At 47.0% G+C, this 14,006-nt stretch overlaps 1 protein-coding gene across 2 annotated transcripts; it reads right to left on the bottom strand.

Moving 5' to 3' along the window:
- Positions 1-223: 223 nt before the first annotated feature.
- Positions 224-12,265, bottom strand: RUSF1 (RUS family member 1). Of its 2 annotated transcripts, XM_063137857.1 has the most exons (15): positions 12,081-12,265; positions 8,983-9,146; positions 7,654-7,731; positions 6,913-7,027; positions 5,659-5,704; positions 4,803-4,835; positions 4,433-4,538; positions 4,089-4,190; positions 3,914-3,984; positions 3,177-3,361; positions 2,658-2,715; positions 2,246-2,316; positions 1,192-1,350; positions 970-1,047; positions 224-548 (listed from the first exon to the last, which is right to left on the bottom strand). In XM_063137857.1, exons 2-15 carry the CDS (start codon positions 9,130-9,132, stop codon positions 454-456), a joined length of 1,347 nt encoding a protein of 448 aa, XP_062993927.1. In that variant the 5' UTR covers positions 9,133-9,146; positions 12,081-12,265; the 3' UTR covers positions 224-453. The 2 variants fall into 2 exon arrangements, with proteins under 2 accessions (XP_062993927.1, XP_062993928.1); XM_063137858.1 differs by lacking the exons at positions 6,913-7,027; positions 12,081-12,265 and having other exon boundaries at positions 8,983-9,068.
- Between the last annotated feature and the right edge of the window lie 1,741 nt (positions 12,266-14,006).

The raw sequence follows: 14,006 nt of genomic DNA, 5'->3' as shown, positions 1-14,006 counted from the left end.
GCTTTTTGTGTAACTTATATCCTGTCATGTTTGCGGCACGGTCCTTGGGGGGGTGGAAGGTCATGGAATGAGAATAGCCAGCCTGCCTGCTTAGTTGGTTAATACAAACCTAGAGGAACATACAGAAGGCAGCTATCAGCAATAATACTGATACTACTTATAGAATATTCACCCACCCAACGAAGAAGAACGACAGGTCATACTTATATAAAATGTTTATTTTTATGATCCCTCCCACCCCCCAAATCAGTATTTTCGGGAGTGGGGACATGGCCAGCACCTCTTGTCCATTTGGACGTTACAGCTTTGCCAATCTCAAATGAGGCAGAGACAGGCTCAGTCGTCTCTAATTGCTGTGACCACTGCAGCAACTGGGATCTAGATGGGGAATGTCGTATCCTTTCCGGGTGGGAATGTTTTTGCCTGGGTATCAATGGTCAGTGTCTCCCAGAGTCAATGACTTTTCTTCCCAGCGATGTTCCAGTCCACACGCCACTCCTCAGGGCCTAGAAGGTTCCGGTCTGTCACCCATCCTGCTGCCGTCAATCCTTGGAAGAGACAGATGGGTCCAAAAGGAAAAGGATAAAGATTAGATATGCATCTACACTTTCCTGTTCTGACCTTTCTGATGCAAGGTATAAGCACGTCTGAATGCGTGTGTTTTTAATGCACGTGTAAACAGCGTTAGAATTCAGAAAAGTATTTTTATTTTAAAAGAGAACAGGTCTCTAACTCTTACGACTAGAGGTTAGTTTGAAAACAGTGGGCAAAGCCTGATAAAAGCTCAGAAGGTAGAAACCGCTGGGCAGATCGTCTAATGGGGACTTTCCCCCGCTATCTAGCAGTACAATGGGATAAAATTAAACAAAACAAGCAGCTAGAAGCAGATTTGTTCAACTTGTTCAAGGTGTGAGAGCCAGCTTTTCGTGATGCAGAACTGATGTTTAAAAATTAAAGGTCCACACATACCTTTCAGGAATTCAGGAAATATCCTGTCCATTAGCCAATGTGTTTCAGAAAGAACAGCACAGTCCTTGTCATTAGGTTCTGATTGTCACAAAAAGGAAGGAAATCAGGTGCCAGAAACGGAAGACTTGCAAAGCAGGAGCCAGACCGCGCTGAGCTATTACAGCTGCTCCCCCAGATCGCCTCCCCCTCCCTTTCTTCCAGAGTCACTTCTTGGTTTATCACCTTCGTGCAGCCTACGCCGCAGATCCAGGACAGCCCGCTTGTCCAAGAAGCGTGTCGCCACATCCCAGTACAGCAGGGACTCCAAGAACAGGGCATGGGTGCAAGCCTTAATCACATCCACACTCCCTGCCCTTCGGTGTAGGAGAATGGAAACGGCCCCTGTGGAGGCAGGGAAGGAGAGAGAGGACCAGGGCCAAGCTTTGCTGCCCCCACCCCCACTTGAAGTATCCAACTTCATCCTTAGTCTTTTCTATAACTGCACACCAAGGCAGAAGACAATCAAAAGGCAAACAATTAGAAACGTAACAAATGGTTGAAATATTTATATAAAAAACCAGTCAAGTACGGTTAAAAAGCAGCTGTGGGATCAAAATGTATTTATTTATTTATTTATTTATTACATTTCTATACCGCCCAATAGCCGAAGCTCTCTGGGCGGTTCACAAAAATTAAAATCATAGCGATGTATGAGAAGAGGCGGAATCTTAAAAATGCCTCCTGGTAGAGCAGGATTTTCAAAGCCCATCTAAAAGAAGAAGGCAGCGAGGAGGCTGGGCTTCGCTCTCTTAGAAGGCCGTTCCTTAGCTGCGTTGTGCACACAGGAGGGGCAGGATTTGGGCCATCAGTTGAGGCCTCTTGACCAGCAGGAGACCAACGGGTTCAGGCATGCAAATTGAGAGCAGATGCAAAAGAGCTAAAGCAGCCAGCAAAGTCACACACTGGCGGGGCGGTTGTGGTGCACTGCTCACATTCTGTTTCCTGGGCTTTGCCCTCCACCGAAGGGCCTGCCTCATTAAAGAAGCAGGCTTTGGTATGATTGGCCTGGAAGGATGTCTCACGCTAGAGCCTGTGTTCAAGCCCCAGCAATATCCTGCCTCGTTCCTGAACTTTCAATCTTCAGGCATGAGGGATAGAAACTCGATGAATTCTTTGTGTACTGCCAAATACGGCAAAACCTATCCCCCCCTTTCACTCTGACAGCTTTGCAAAACTTCCCCCAGTAAGTGCCTCGATACCCGGACATTTCTTACATGCAACTTTCTCGCCGACTCACCTTCCGATCGGTTGAAGAAGATTAAGTAATTTGTAGCATTTCCCTCAAGAGCTTTCTGGAAGTCAGCAACGCTGGCGGGCATTGGAGGAAAAGATACCAATACCAATGTTACGGAGGTGGGGTGGGAGAATCAACTGGAATGGCTAACCTTGGGGTACCTGTGGTTTCCTCCCCCCACCCTGCCCCCCAAAGAATATTTTCCAGAGTAAAGGGTACATCTAGAAACATGCCACTTAGTAGAATACTAAAATGTCTCTTAAAATGTCTCTAAAGACATTTCCAGCTGTACTTACCAAAGGAAGCTAATAATAAAACAATTAAAAGGAAACTTACAAAAAGGTTACATGGAAATAGAGACTTGATTTCCTCAACAAGATGGAGGCTAAAGGGCCACCCAATAGGTGTTACTCACCTGGAAGTTACTGTGTGAAGTGGAGCCCCAAGAGTCATCTTGAGCTGCTGACGGAACCCTATGGGGGAGGGGGGAGAGAGAGGGGCACACTCCGTGTTCTAAGCGTGCAATCCTATATCAAACTTAGTCCTACTGAAAGGTGTTAGGGTTTGTCAGAAGCCCTGTCACTCCGGCAGAACATGAGATATGCTGTTGCCACAACAGACACTCCGGCAAAACTGCCCAGACATGGTGGTGGGAATTTGTGCTGGCAAAGATACACCATCCGAACGGATAAAAGAGGGCAGGGACGGCACAGAGGAGGAGCACACGCCATCTCCTGTGCCTCCCCCGCCTTCAATTCACGGCCGCATCCTTCCATCCTCAGATCTGGCACAAAGAATTTCCCTCCTTCAATGGGAGGAGGGGAAATGTGAAGAAGCCATCTCCGCAGCAATGACCGCCGGCCCACGTTGCGTAGCATACTCAGTATCAAACCGTGGCACACCAGCACCCGCGGAAGCAAACGGCTTTCATTACCTAACACCAGAGGTTCCTGCGGGTTGGCGATTGCGGGGCCAGGCACTTCCGCCCGTTCCAGGAAGTGACAGAAGACCAGGCGGAGGCGGGCGCGGTTCAGGGTCTCCATGCAGACGGCCCGCACGGCCCGATAGTTGGCGTAGAGATGCAAGACGGTGAAGAGACCATAGAGGGAGTAGGTGAGGCTGGACGGAAAGGCAGGAAACGAATGAGGAAAAAGGCCTAGGTGTTGTTGGAACTCCAACTCCCATCAGCCCCAAACAAGATGGTGAATGGCTGGGGATGATGGGAGTTGTGGTTCATCCTCATCTGGAGGACCACAGATTCCCCCACTCCAGGCCTAGACTCACCAACCTCTCTCTTCTCCCTCACCCCACCCATTACATTTCTTTTATCCTTCTAAGCCAGGGATGTTGAACCTCTTCCAGCCCAAGGGCCGGATTCCATCTCATTGAAGCTCTTAGGGGCCACATTCCAGTGGTGGGTGGAGCCAAAGGCCCCAAATACCAGCCTATCGGAGCTTAAAGCTCTCACTGCCAGTAACGAAGCCTTAGGAGAGCCCGTTTCAGTCTTTGTGAATGGGGGGAAGTGGCAGAAAAGCCTGATTGGTGATTGGGAGGGAAAGGGGAGTGGCCTAGTGAATCTAGGCCTGAGGTTCTGCACCCCTGCCATAAATCCTGCCTCCTCCACCGTCCACTTACCTGCTACACGGTGAAAGACGGCAGCATTTCACTCACCGGAGATTGTCAGCTACAAGAGGGATGAGAAGAAGACTGACGAGCAGCCCAGCCAAGTTCACCAGTGTCTCCTAGATAAAGAAAGGGAGGGCCAATGGTAGTCCCAGAGTCCTTCATGGCCCTTTATCCAGCAGTGCCAAGGGCTGGCTAGTTCGTGCCTAAACTACACTCTCACCTGGCTTCCATCTTTGGCTGAAACATCCGCCATGTTGTCCCGCCGGGCCTGGTGCATGGTAAGGGCCGCTCGGGTGGCCCCTCCGGCAACTCCCACAATGCACTGAAGCACAGAGAGAGCAGGAGAAGGGAAGCTTTGCGAGCCACACTCAGGGACAGCCGTGTGGATCCGAACAGCACCCATGAGCCGCGAGGAAGCGGAATGAAAACTGCCAAGCTCTTTCCCAGAATTCCCAATACTGGCTCCCCATTTATGTCCCCCCAAGTCCCCTCCCCTATTGCTCGTTACAGCGACCCCACCAAACCAACTCAACCCTACCCTGAGCGAACCTCCTTCTTTTATACCTTGAAGAAGCCACTGGTACACACAATGAGAGTGAAGCATGCTGGGAATGCTGGAGCCAGGATCTCCATTAAGATGGCCACGTCATTGAGTACATCTGCAAAAAGCCTAAGAGGGGTAGGGTGTGGGGTTGGGATAAAAGGTCAACCAGCTAAGGGCAAAGGGCAAAGAGCAGTTAGGGTCAAAGGGCAAACAAGGGTCAAAGGTGCTCCCACCAGGTGTACCTCTAGACATAATGCCCATTTCCTCAGTGAGTGAACCAGTGGGCAATAGTGTGGTGAGTTTGTACCTAATATTGGACGTGGAACAAAAAGGGTCAGGAGACCTGTAGTTTGGGGGTCTAAATTGAAGGAAGGACCCATCCCCCGTTACCTCCATTGCTTAGCATCACAGTCCAGTTTGCTCCTGGAAAAAAAAAGGGGGGAAACAAGGGGAGGGAATGCAACAGGCCTTAAAGATCAAAGTCAGAAAAAGAGCCAGTGTGGTTAGGACTGGGGGAGACCCAAGTTCAAATCCCCACTCAGCCATAAAGCTCACTGGGTGAGCTTGGGCCAGTCAATCTTTCTCAGCATACCTTACCTCACAGGGTTGTTGTGAAGGCCAAATTGGGGGGGGGGGGTGTTGAGAACCACATTTGCTACTTTGAACTCTTTGGAAGAGAGTGGGAGATCTATACTAATAAAAAAAGGAGGTGTGTCTGTCCGTCCATCCATCCATGCCAAGACAATTGAAACTTCTTGGCATGCATACTAAGGGGATCCTAAGGGTGGGCACCTCCAGGTTAGTTTGTTTTTAAAGCACACTAATTTTACTTCGTTTAAATGTGTCCATTTGTTTGGAGTCTGCAGTAACACCTTCAGTCACAAGGGGGAGACTTTGCTCACCAGCACATAGCTTCACAGTCCACACGGTTTGAAGCCAGAGGAGATTAGTAGACAGAGTTATACATCCCCCCTCGGGGAAATGGGGTGCACAGCCCCCTCTCTGAGGGAACTATGGCACAATGGCAGAAGCCCTGCCTAGGGTGCCAGCAGGCATGGCTGCACTCAGAAGGGGTGGGCACAATGTGGCCGTGTAATTTTACTTGCAGCCTTTGCTGTATCAATCTTTGATACGGGTGCAAAGCTGGGTCTGTTTGCCAGGGAATTAAAAATATATATAAACAGCCCCATGCAAATATATTTTCCCCGTCCAACGACACCAATGTGGGGAAGGAAGCAAGACTCACCCCTTGCTCCAGGCAAAGAGAATTCGGCCCAGCATTCCTGTCCCATCTGTAACCGAAGGGATTCAATTTTAACTTTTGTAAATTGATACTTACATGTTTTAATTGTACATGTTTTAACCTTGTAAACCGCCTTGAGTCCCAGTACTTGGGAAAAGGCGGGATATAAATAAACATAACAACAACATCACTCTCAAAAGGGGGACCAGCCCACATGAGGCAGCAGTTGCAGGGGAATTGAACAAGCGATGAATGAGCTTTTGGGTGGGGAGGGAGAGACATTATAGGCTGGCAAGATGGAACAGAGAAGTGAGCAGAGGGGTTTGAAGAACTACAAATGGAGCATAGCGTCGAGTTCAAAGAAAAGATGGGAGAGATTTGGAAAAGGGTGTCCGAGGGCCCAGCACAGTGGGTCTTTTGTGACAGCCGTGGCTTTTTAGCCTGTTCAAACTCAGTTAGCATTAGTGAGAGCCAGTGTGGTGTAGTGGCTAAGGTGTTGGACTGGGAGTTGGGAGATCCGGGTTCTAGTCCCCACTTGACCATGGAAACCCACTGGGTCACTTTGGGCCAGTCACAGACTCTCAGCCCAACCTACCTCACAGGGTTGTTGTGAGGATAACATGGAGAGGAGGAGGATTATGTATGCCACCTTGGGTTCCTTGGAGGAAAAAAGGTGGGATATAAATGAAATAAGTAGAAATTCCATGAGCCTGGTTGCATACCTTCAAAGCTTCATAAATTGGTGGAAGAGAACCGCCCTGGGGGTAAGCGATGCAACATTTGTGGTGTACTCAGGTTCAAGGAAGCAGCGCAGATGTATTAAGTCAGCCTTCCCCAACCGTGTGCCTTGCAGGTATGTTGGACTGCAACTCCCATGATTCCTAGCCAGCACAGCCATGGGCTGGGAATTATGGGAGTTTCCATCCAACACATCTGGAGGATGCCAGATGTGGGAAGATCATATTAAGCTGTGAATTCCTGAAGGCCTTCTGTTGTGGGAGTTATTACTGGCAGGCTGAAAGAGATTTCTCAAGGAGGGTTTCAGGCTACAAAGTGCTTGGAAGTGCAGCGAATATAACTAGGTTATGGGTGGCGGAGTAACAGGGGAGGCCATCTGAAGCTGCAAAATTTTAAGAGGTAATAAAAAGATTGTTTGTGGGGCCCAGAATTCAAGCAGATATCCCAAGATAGTTTCACCAGGAGAAGAGAAGAAGCGATGGAGGAAGGCAGAGAGGATATACTGAGGGCAGCTCCCACCTTTCAGTATCCAAGTGACAGTGGCGGCAGAAACAGTCGACGTCTCGTCCCCGACTCCCACCCCCTTCAGCACGGCCTGGGTGGCCAGTGTCCCCGTGATGCTACTAGCAAAGGCCTGAGGTTTGGGGGAGAGAGAGGGGGGAAGAGTTAGGGCAGAAATGGGAAGGCATTTGCCCCAATTCCCCACCCTCTTTGTAGTCTCCTCTAGGGTGACCCTATGAAAAGGAAGACAGGGCTTCTGTATCTTTAACAGTTGCATAGAAAAGGAGATTTCAGCAGGTGTCATTTTGTATATATGCAGAACCTGGCGAAATCACCTCTTCAACACAACAGTTAAAGCTGCAGGAGCCCTGCCCTCTTGACCAGATACAAAAGAGGGCGGGGCTCCTGCAGCTTTAGCTGTTGTGATGAAGAGGGAGTTTCACCAGGTGCTGCATGCGTACAAATGACACATGCTGAAATCCCCTTTTCTATGCAACTGTTAAAGATACAGGAGCCCTGTCCTCCTTTCCATAGGGTCACCCTAGTCTCCTCATGATCCTCAATCCTCTATGACACACACACACACACACGTACGTCCATCCCAGGCAAAGCCCTCCTTAAAACAAAAAATCCTCTTCATGCACCCACGCTTCCTTTTTTCAGCCAAAGAAAATATGGTAGGAGGCAGGTGTCAGTTCCCAACCATCCCTTTTTCAGGAGCAACCCTCCCCACCACAAGACAGACAGTCAGCCTCTCACCTGCACCGTGTCCCATATCTGGTAAGCAAGGTAGTCTGGACTCACACTTTCAGGATAACCCTGAGGTAGGAAGACCGACTGCGGGAAAGAGGAAGCGTAAGGTGCGGCATTAACTGTGCTCCTCCCCTTTGCCTCTGTTGTCCCGCCTCCATTTTGCCCATGACTCCGCCCCATTTTAGACATTCCGCTGGCGGAACTGAGGCACAGGTGGGGGCATTCCAGCAGTGCATCTGTCCCGCTGGCAGCGTCTCTCGCATTTCGCTGGCACAGCAGGGTGACTGCAAAATCCTAAAGCTCCTCCACCAGTAGGAATTGAGTACAGGTGGGCACCTTAACTGATTAGTATCATTCTATTATTAAAAGTATAAATAGCAATGTAGAAATAATATTTGTACGTATTGATAATGATAATAAATATTGCATCTGCAATTCCCTTTCCCCCCTGCAGTACAACAGGTGCCCAACCCCGATGGTGTTTCAGCACAAAATGTATTTGTTTAATCAAGCATTTGCTGATTTTAATGTCTAACTTATTGAGACTTTTTATTTTATTGGGGATTTTTATTGCAATTTTTTTAAAAAAAAAATTATTGAACTACTACATAAAATACAAACCAACATAACAATATAACATACCATACAAAAGAAGAAAAGAAAAATAAAAAGAATTCCAATACATAACAGATTACTTGAATATATAATTGTTAACATATAATACTTTATCCATAACATAATCCAACATAATCCACCAAGTGCTCCCCCTTCCCTTCGGGATCACTCCTGTTTCCAAAATCTTAACACCTCTTCTGCTGGTGGTTTCCCACTTCCCTTAGAAAACACAAATATTAGGAACTGTTTCCAAATTTCCTCAAAATCATTCATTTTTGCTATGCCTCTTCTCACTTTAATGTTACATGTCAATTTATCATTAATAGCAATATCCCATACTTCTTTATACCATTTTTCAATACAATAATTACCTTGAATCTTCCAGTTCCTAGTTCCAATTAACCTTGCTGCAGTCAATTTAAACGGTCGTTTTAATGATTTTTGTAAACCAAGGGTGCACGGCCTAAGGTTTGGGGTTCTCCAGAAGGCCCCACCTGCTTTCCCCCTAACCATTGATCATTTGGTGATTTCCTGGCTTTTGTGTCATTTTTCCCATTTCTAAAAGGTGGAAATGCTTCTCCTAAGGTGTCTCCCAAAAGCTTCTCTGGAATGGAATCCAGCCCTTGGGCCAAAAGAGATTCTGCACCTGATTTAAAGACATAAAATAAAGTAAAATAAAATAACCTCAGATCCTGTTTCAAAAATCAATAGTTTACTCACCATGAAAACATCTTGTAGTGAACGGTATCCCTGACCTTCAGGTCTATCCAGGACACAGCTCAGCCTCCCATCAGGCAAGGGCTGATAGCGCTGAGCATTGCGAGAGCCGTAACTTTCCGTGCAAAGCACTTGCCCTCCAAGATCAGTCATGCTTGAAGCAGTACCTGAATTTGTAAAGAAACAGAAATGTTAAATTAGAGAAACAGTGAGCCTGACCTACTGGGATCACGGCCATTCATGGATTTTTAAGATTGTGTTTTTCAAATTCCCTTCCCTTGGGGGAACCCATTCACTCGTTATGCCATCAACCATGGAACCCTCATGCACTGCTGGGGATTCCGGGGACCACTTTAAGGAGCACACTCAGTTCACAGAGTGACAGCCAGGCGCCAGGCTCAACTGCAGGGATAGAAACTTTGTGAATCACACACCATTGCAGTCCTTATTGGCACTTCTGGTTTAAAACTGGTTTAAAACCACTCTAACTTCCAATACAAGGATTTTCAGCACAGATGCCAAGAGAAAGAATGACATAACATTACTCTGCTGGCCAATAACAACTTTCAGCATTTATTTATTTATTGCATTTTTATACCGCCCAATAGCCGAAGCTCTCTGGGCGGTTCACAAAAATTTAAACCATGAAAAGCATAAAACAACCAACAAATTTAAAACACACCTAGAAGTTCAATAAATGTATCACTCTAACATTTTCCCTACATCTAAAGGCACAACATAGCTTGCAGGGGGTGAGAGAATCTACTCTAGAACTTGCCCCATAATCGTCTGGAGGACGCAGAGGATTCTGGGATCAAATGGAGAAGAGTGTAACATGATTAGTGGAACTGAAGTCAAGGACAACAGGTTCCCGGGGGGAAACTATTCAAGGGAACAGCACCTAGCCTGATGAGGGCTTCTACTTTCAGTTCTGAATAAAACACTAGTTATAGGCCTAGCTGTTGTTGCATCCTTCTATTTACACTTAAACATGGTGGCAGCGGATGGGCTTTGAAGGAGGAGGGTCATGTAAACCTCCTTGAGTTCCTTGCAAAAGGAACAAAGCAGGATATAAATGTAATAACAGCAACAACAATGTTCTATGGTACATTCTCAGCTCACACTGGGCAGCTGAACTTACTGGAGCTATTGTCAATTTCTCCATGCAAACTGAGAGTGACCATAGAATCATAGAATAGCAGAGTTGGAAGGGGCCTACAAGGCCAACAATTCCAACCCCCTGCTCAATGCAGGAATCCACCCTAAAGAATCCCCGAAAGATGCTTGAAAGCTGTCTCTTGAAGGCCTCTAGTGTGGGAGAGCCCACAACCTCCCTAGGTAACTGATTCCATTGTCGCACTGCTCTAACAGTCAGGAAGTTTTTCCTGATGTCCAGCTGGAATCTGGCTTCCTTTAACTTGAGCCCATTATTCCGTGTCCTGCACTCTGGGAGGATCGAGAAGAGATCCTGGCCCTCCTCTGTGTGACACCTTTTAAGTATTTGAAGAGTGCTATCCTGTCTCCCCTCAATCTTCTCTTCTCCAGGCTAAACATGCCCAGTTCTTTCAGTCTCTCTTCATAGGGCTTTGTTTCCAGACCCCTGATCATCCTGACCAATTAAAATGCTTGGCAGAAAAGACAGGAATAGCAGTCATTTTGTCTGTTGTTCTGTTTCTTCTTGTTGAACTCTATGAATTCTACAGAGCAGTTTTTTTGGGGGAAAGTTAGAGCCCAGGCTGTCTTAATTTCTGATCCCACCATTGCATTACATTCAGATCCAACACACTTGCACAAAATGGCACATTCAGAAGAGTGTGCACATCCTCTACACCAGGGTGGGCAGAAAAGTAGATCTCCAGATGTTTTGGACTTCCACTCCCAAAAGTCCCTGCCAGCATGATCAATGGTCAGGAATGCTGGGAGTGGAAGTCCAAAACATCTGGAGATTGACTGTCTGCCCATCCCTGCTCTACACAGCCGTATAAACAGAGACACACAAGTATTCAACACAGACAAACACCCTTGCTAGGTTGGCCAGATACAAAAGAGTACAGGGCTCCTGCACCTTTAATAGCTGGGCTTTCACAATTATTAAAGGTACAAGAGCGTCATCTGTTTTTGCATCCACACACTTTAGTCATCCACCTGAACATGCACATTCCCTGCGTAGGAATCTTGTGGACCTTACAAACGGCAGTAATGCACAGGTGATGCATCCAAAAGCAGGTTTTACCAGCATCAATTGCTGACGGCAAGCCTCACACAGGCACAAGCATTCACATGAGTCCTCACGCAATGCCTGTGGTCTCCCCAATCTCAGGAATTCCTGCCAGGGTGTCCCCACCCCCAAATCAGCAATTCAGCTTCCAGTTCTGTTTTGCCAAGTGGAAGATCTCAGTTGGTTTTACTTTGGTGAGTTGAGGGCTGCAGAGGATGCTGGGAAAGGATGGCAATAGACTATGAGAGTTGTAGTTTTTGGTTGTGGGAGTGCCTAACTATTCTCTTGTGCCTCCTCCTAAGCCAGGGGGCTGCAGTGGATGGAACAAATCACAGAGGAATGGGCCATGTTACGGTTTTTGCAGAAAAAACAACCAAGAATCTTGTGGACCTTAAAGACTAACAAACGTATAAGCTTTTGTGAACTACAATCCACTTTATGAAATGCAGAGAGACAGCATACACACAAGCGTCTACGATATTTTATTCTTGAAAGGCGCTACAAGGTTCTTTGTTGTTTGAGAACACCCATATTATTAACCTCCTCTCCTCTGATTTCGTGGAAACATCCCACATATTTCCAGTTTTGGGAATTAGGTTTTTTAAACATTGAGGGTATAAACGTTTAATGCTGCAATCCTATAGTCGCTTATCTGGGAGGAAGCCCCATTTAATTCAATGAGGCTTACTTCTGAGTAGATATGTATAGGACTGCGCTGTAGAATACATAACAGTGTACTATTTTGCAGCATGGAAATAGAGTGATAGGAAAAGCTTCACAGGTTGAATTACTACCTGCCATGCAGCAGTTAAAGGCGGCAATCTTCACCTGCCCACTTGCCCCGCAGAAATGTAGAGTTTGGGGACTGAAACTAGTTGCTTACCAACAAAGATGAAATCCCAGTTCTTTTCTGCGTGGATTTTTGTTGAAAAGAAGCGCCGGGAGGGAAATCCAGCCAGGGAAAAATAATCCCCTAATGAAATACACAGCCACGTCCTCAAGCCTCACCAGAACGTGGTTCTGGAAGCATTTCTAGCCAGCCAGCGCAGTAAATCCGCGTTTTTCTGCTTCATCCCACATTAGGAACTAAGGGGACTCGGTCGAGTTGCAAGTCGGGCACATTTCAAAATCGTCTTCCGGTATCATAGAACTCTGGGAAATGTAGTCCTTCCTCTATTCCCCCTATTTTTATGGGTACGTCTGTAGGGAGGAAAATAATGTTGCCCAGAATGCTCTCGAGGGGTAGGTGGGAATTCAGCTGCAGTCCCATAGACCTGAATGTATAGGTGGGGATGGAAGTTCAATATGGGGCTGGGAGAGGAAAACGCTGGGGAAAGAACGTAGGTGTTACGACTCCCGTTACACCTGCATGGCAAAGAAAACCGACGCCACCTCTATAGTTACTTTTATTTAAAGATGCCCTATGAATAGTTGACAGGATGAGCACCCTCTCAAGGCAACACCAAAACAAACCAAAAAAAGGACGTGAAAAGATTTGCATAGTATTTGGATATGCTAATTTGTATAGACAGCTGCAAATGTATCAATAATTACAATTTAAATAGAAATGCATTTCTCCTAACTGGGGAAAACCTGCAACCAGTCGAGTTGTGTAGCTGGTCAGCCTGCTGTCCAGCTGCTGATTGTGGATGGGCAACTTCAGGGACCCCCATCCCCTCTCCTTTCTCTGCGTTCTTTATCGTGAAACAAGACTTTGACAGGGCAGCCCTTCAGCGAAGGGACACTTCTGAACAGAGGACTGTCCTCTGCAAAATAGGACAGCTGGCCATCCTAGCACATCTTGCACAGATAGATCCTGAGGTACAGTGTATCTCTTATAGTTTACTTGAGCTGCAGCTTCCCAGTATCAACTTAGTGCACCAGGAAGGGTAGACAGTGGCAAACAACAGATCCCAGTAAAAACTACCCTCCCAATGAACTGGGATGGTAAACCAGTTCCAAAATTGCATGCTGGCCACCCTAGCCCATCAGCATTATCAGTGTGTGTTTGCATAACCCCTATGCACATTTTCCTAGGAGTAAGCTCCATGGCAGACAGTGGGACTTGATCCTGAGCAAACCTGCATAGGAATGAACTGAAAAGGCCCTTTGCTCAGGCTTTGGGGTCCGGCTGCCACAGGTGTGCCTTTCCGGCAGACTGGAGCATTTCATTTTCTTTTAGAAGTGCTGCTTGATGAGTTCAAGGCTGCATCACAGCTCGCTGCTATGGCCTACAAAAACCACATGCCCAGAGTAATCCAGGGAGGAGGGCCAGAGATTGCCACATGGCTGACACCATCTTTCTGGCTCTGCTCCAGTCTTTAATCCAGGAGCCCAGCATGCTGGAATTTAGCAGGTGAACCTTCCTCTGCCAAGTACCATTTCCAAAAAGGTTCACCTGCTAAACGTCTGTGCGCTGGGCTGCTGTGAAAGGAGCTTTTAGTTATTAAAAATCAAAACAAAAACCCTCAAACCGCCAACCTTGCATAGAACTTGAATTTAAGACTATTTATTTATTTATTTATTACATTTCTATACCGCCCAATAGCCGGAGCTCTCTCGGCGGTTCACAAAACTCCTACACAAGTCCCTAGACTATTGGTTTGCAAAGCAGCAAATTGAGCTGAGGGCAATGGTATCATGCAGGCCCCTTGGCAAAACACTGGGGAGACCTTAGGGACTTGTGTAGGAGTTTGTGCCTGCGTGTGCCTTGCAGTCAACTGATGCTTGGAGGCGGGGGGGGGGGGGGATGGCCTTTGAATGAATCAGCTGGACATTATAGACTCTCCTTCAATGAAGGAATTTGAGC

Source organism: Elgaria multicarinata, chromosome 11 (assembly GCF_023053635.1).
Source record: "Elgaria multicarinata webbii isolate HBS135686 ecotype San Diego chromosome 11, rElgMul1.1.pri, whole genome shotgun sequence".
Taxonomy (NCBI): domain Eukaryota; kingdom Metazoa; phylum Chordata; class Lepidosauria; order Squamata; family Anguidae; genus Elgaria; species Elgaria multicarinata.
This window is presented reverse-complemented; position numbering and strand designations above follow the sequence as displayed.